Below are 858 nucleotides of genomic sequence, written 5' to 3'. Positions count from 1 at the left end.
CTGTTTGTGTGTCTGGGATAAGTTGTTTATCTGTTTGTGTGTCTGGGATAAGTTGTTTATCTGTTTGTGTGTCTGGGATAAGTTGTTTATCCGTTTGTGTGTCTGGGATAAGTTGTTTATCTGTTTATGTGTCTGGGTTAAGTTGTTTAACCAGCAGTTGGCAAGTTAGAGAGCATACTTGTAATAATAATATCAATACTATTGATAAATACGTCTACCCCTGTATTATTTATTCCTTGATTTACTGAAAGGTAAAGAACATAAACATGTACAAATGTTACACTATAAGTACATCTGTGTCTCGGACTGTACAAATTCCCGTATTCCACCAATGATTTAATACTATTTTAAACATTGTAAGTTATGAAGTCCCAATATGAAACACACAACTCAACAGATAAAATTATTAAAAAAAATCAATAAAATATTAAAATTAAGATGATTCCAGATTTCAAAATAATGGAGAAGACAGGGTTTTATTTTCTTATCTTCTGCCTTAATCTTCCAGGTATACTTTCTATTCATAGATGTTTATAGGAGAATATCCAGGTATACTTTCTTTTCATAGATGTTTATAGGAGAATATCCAGGTATACTTTCTATTCATAGATGTTTATAGAAGAATATCCAGTTGTAACGGAGAATATTCAGGTAAAAAGAAGTATATCAAGATATAAAGGAGAATATCCGGGTATACTTTCTATTCATAGATGTTTATAGGAGAATATCTAGGTATACTTTTTATTCATAGTTGTTAATAGGAGAATATCCAGGTATACTTTTTATTTATTGTTGTTTATAGGAGAATATCAAGGTATACTTTCTATTCAAAGATGTTTATAGGAGAATATCCAGGTA

The 858-nt window shown here is 30.0% G+C and overlaps 1 protein-coding gene across 1 annotated transcript in view; it reads left to right on the top strand.

Annotated features, from left to right (window-relative positions):
* The first annotated feature begins 452 nt into the window (after positions 1 to 452).
* The window catches only part of LOC111695012 (very low-density lipoprotein receptor), a 17139-nt gene continuing 16733 nt past the window's right edge, over positions 453 to 858 (top strand). The window contains exon 1 of the mRNA XM_023464141.1: positions 453 to 508. Within this exon, the coding sequence (XP_023319909.1) occupies positions 460 to 508 (49 nt within the window). The 5' untranslated portion in view covers positions 453 to 459. The remainder of the gene's footprint in view (positions 509 to 858) is intronic.

Source organism: Eurytemora carolleeae, unplaced genomic scaffold (genome assembly GCF_000591075.1).
Source record: "Eurytemora carolleeae unplaced genomic scaffold, Eaff_2.0 scaffold147, whole genome shotgun sequence".
In the NCBI taxonomy this organism is placed as follows: domain Eukaryota; kingdom Metazoa; phylum Arthropoda; class Copepoda; order Calanoida; family Temoridae; genus Eurytemora; species Eurytemora carolleeae.
This window is presented reverse-complemented; position numbering and strand designations above follow the sequence as displayed.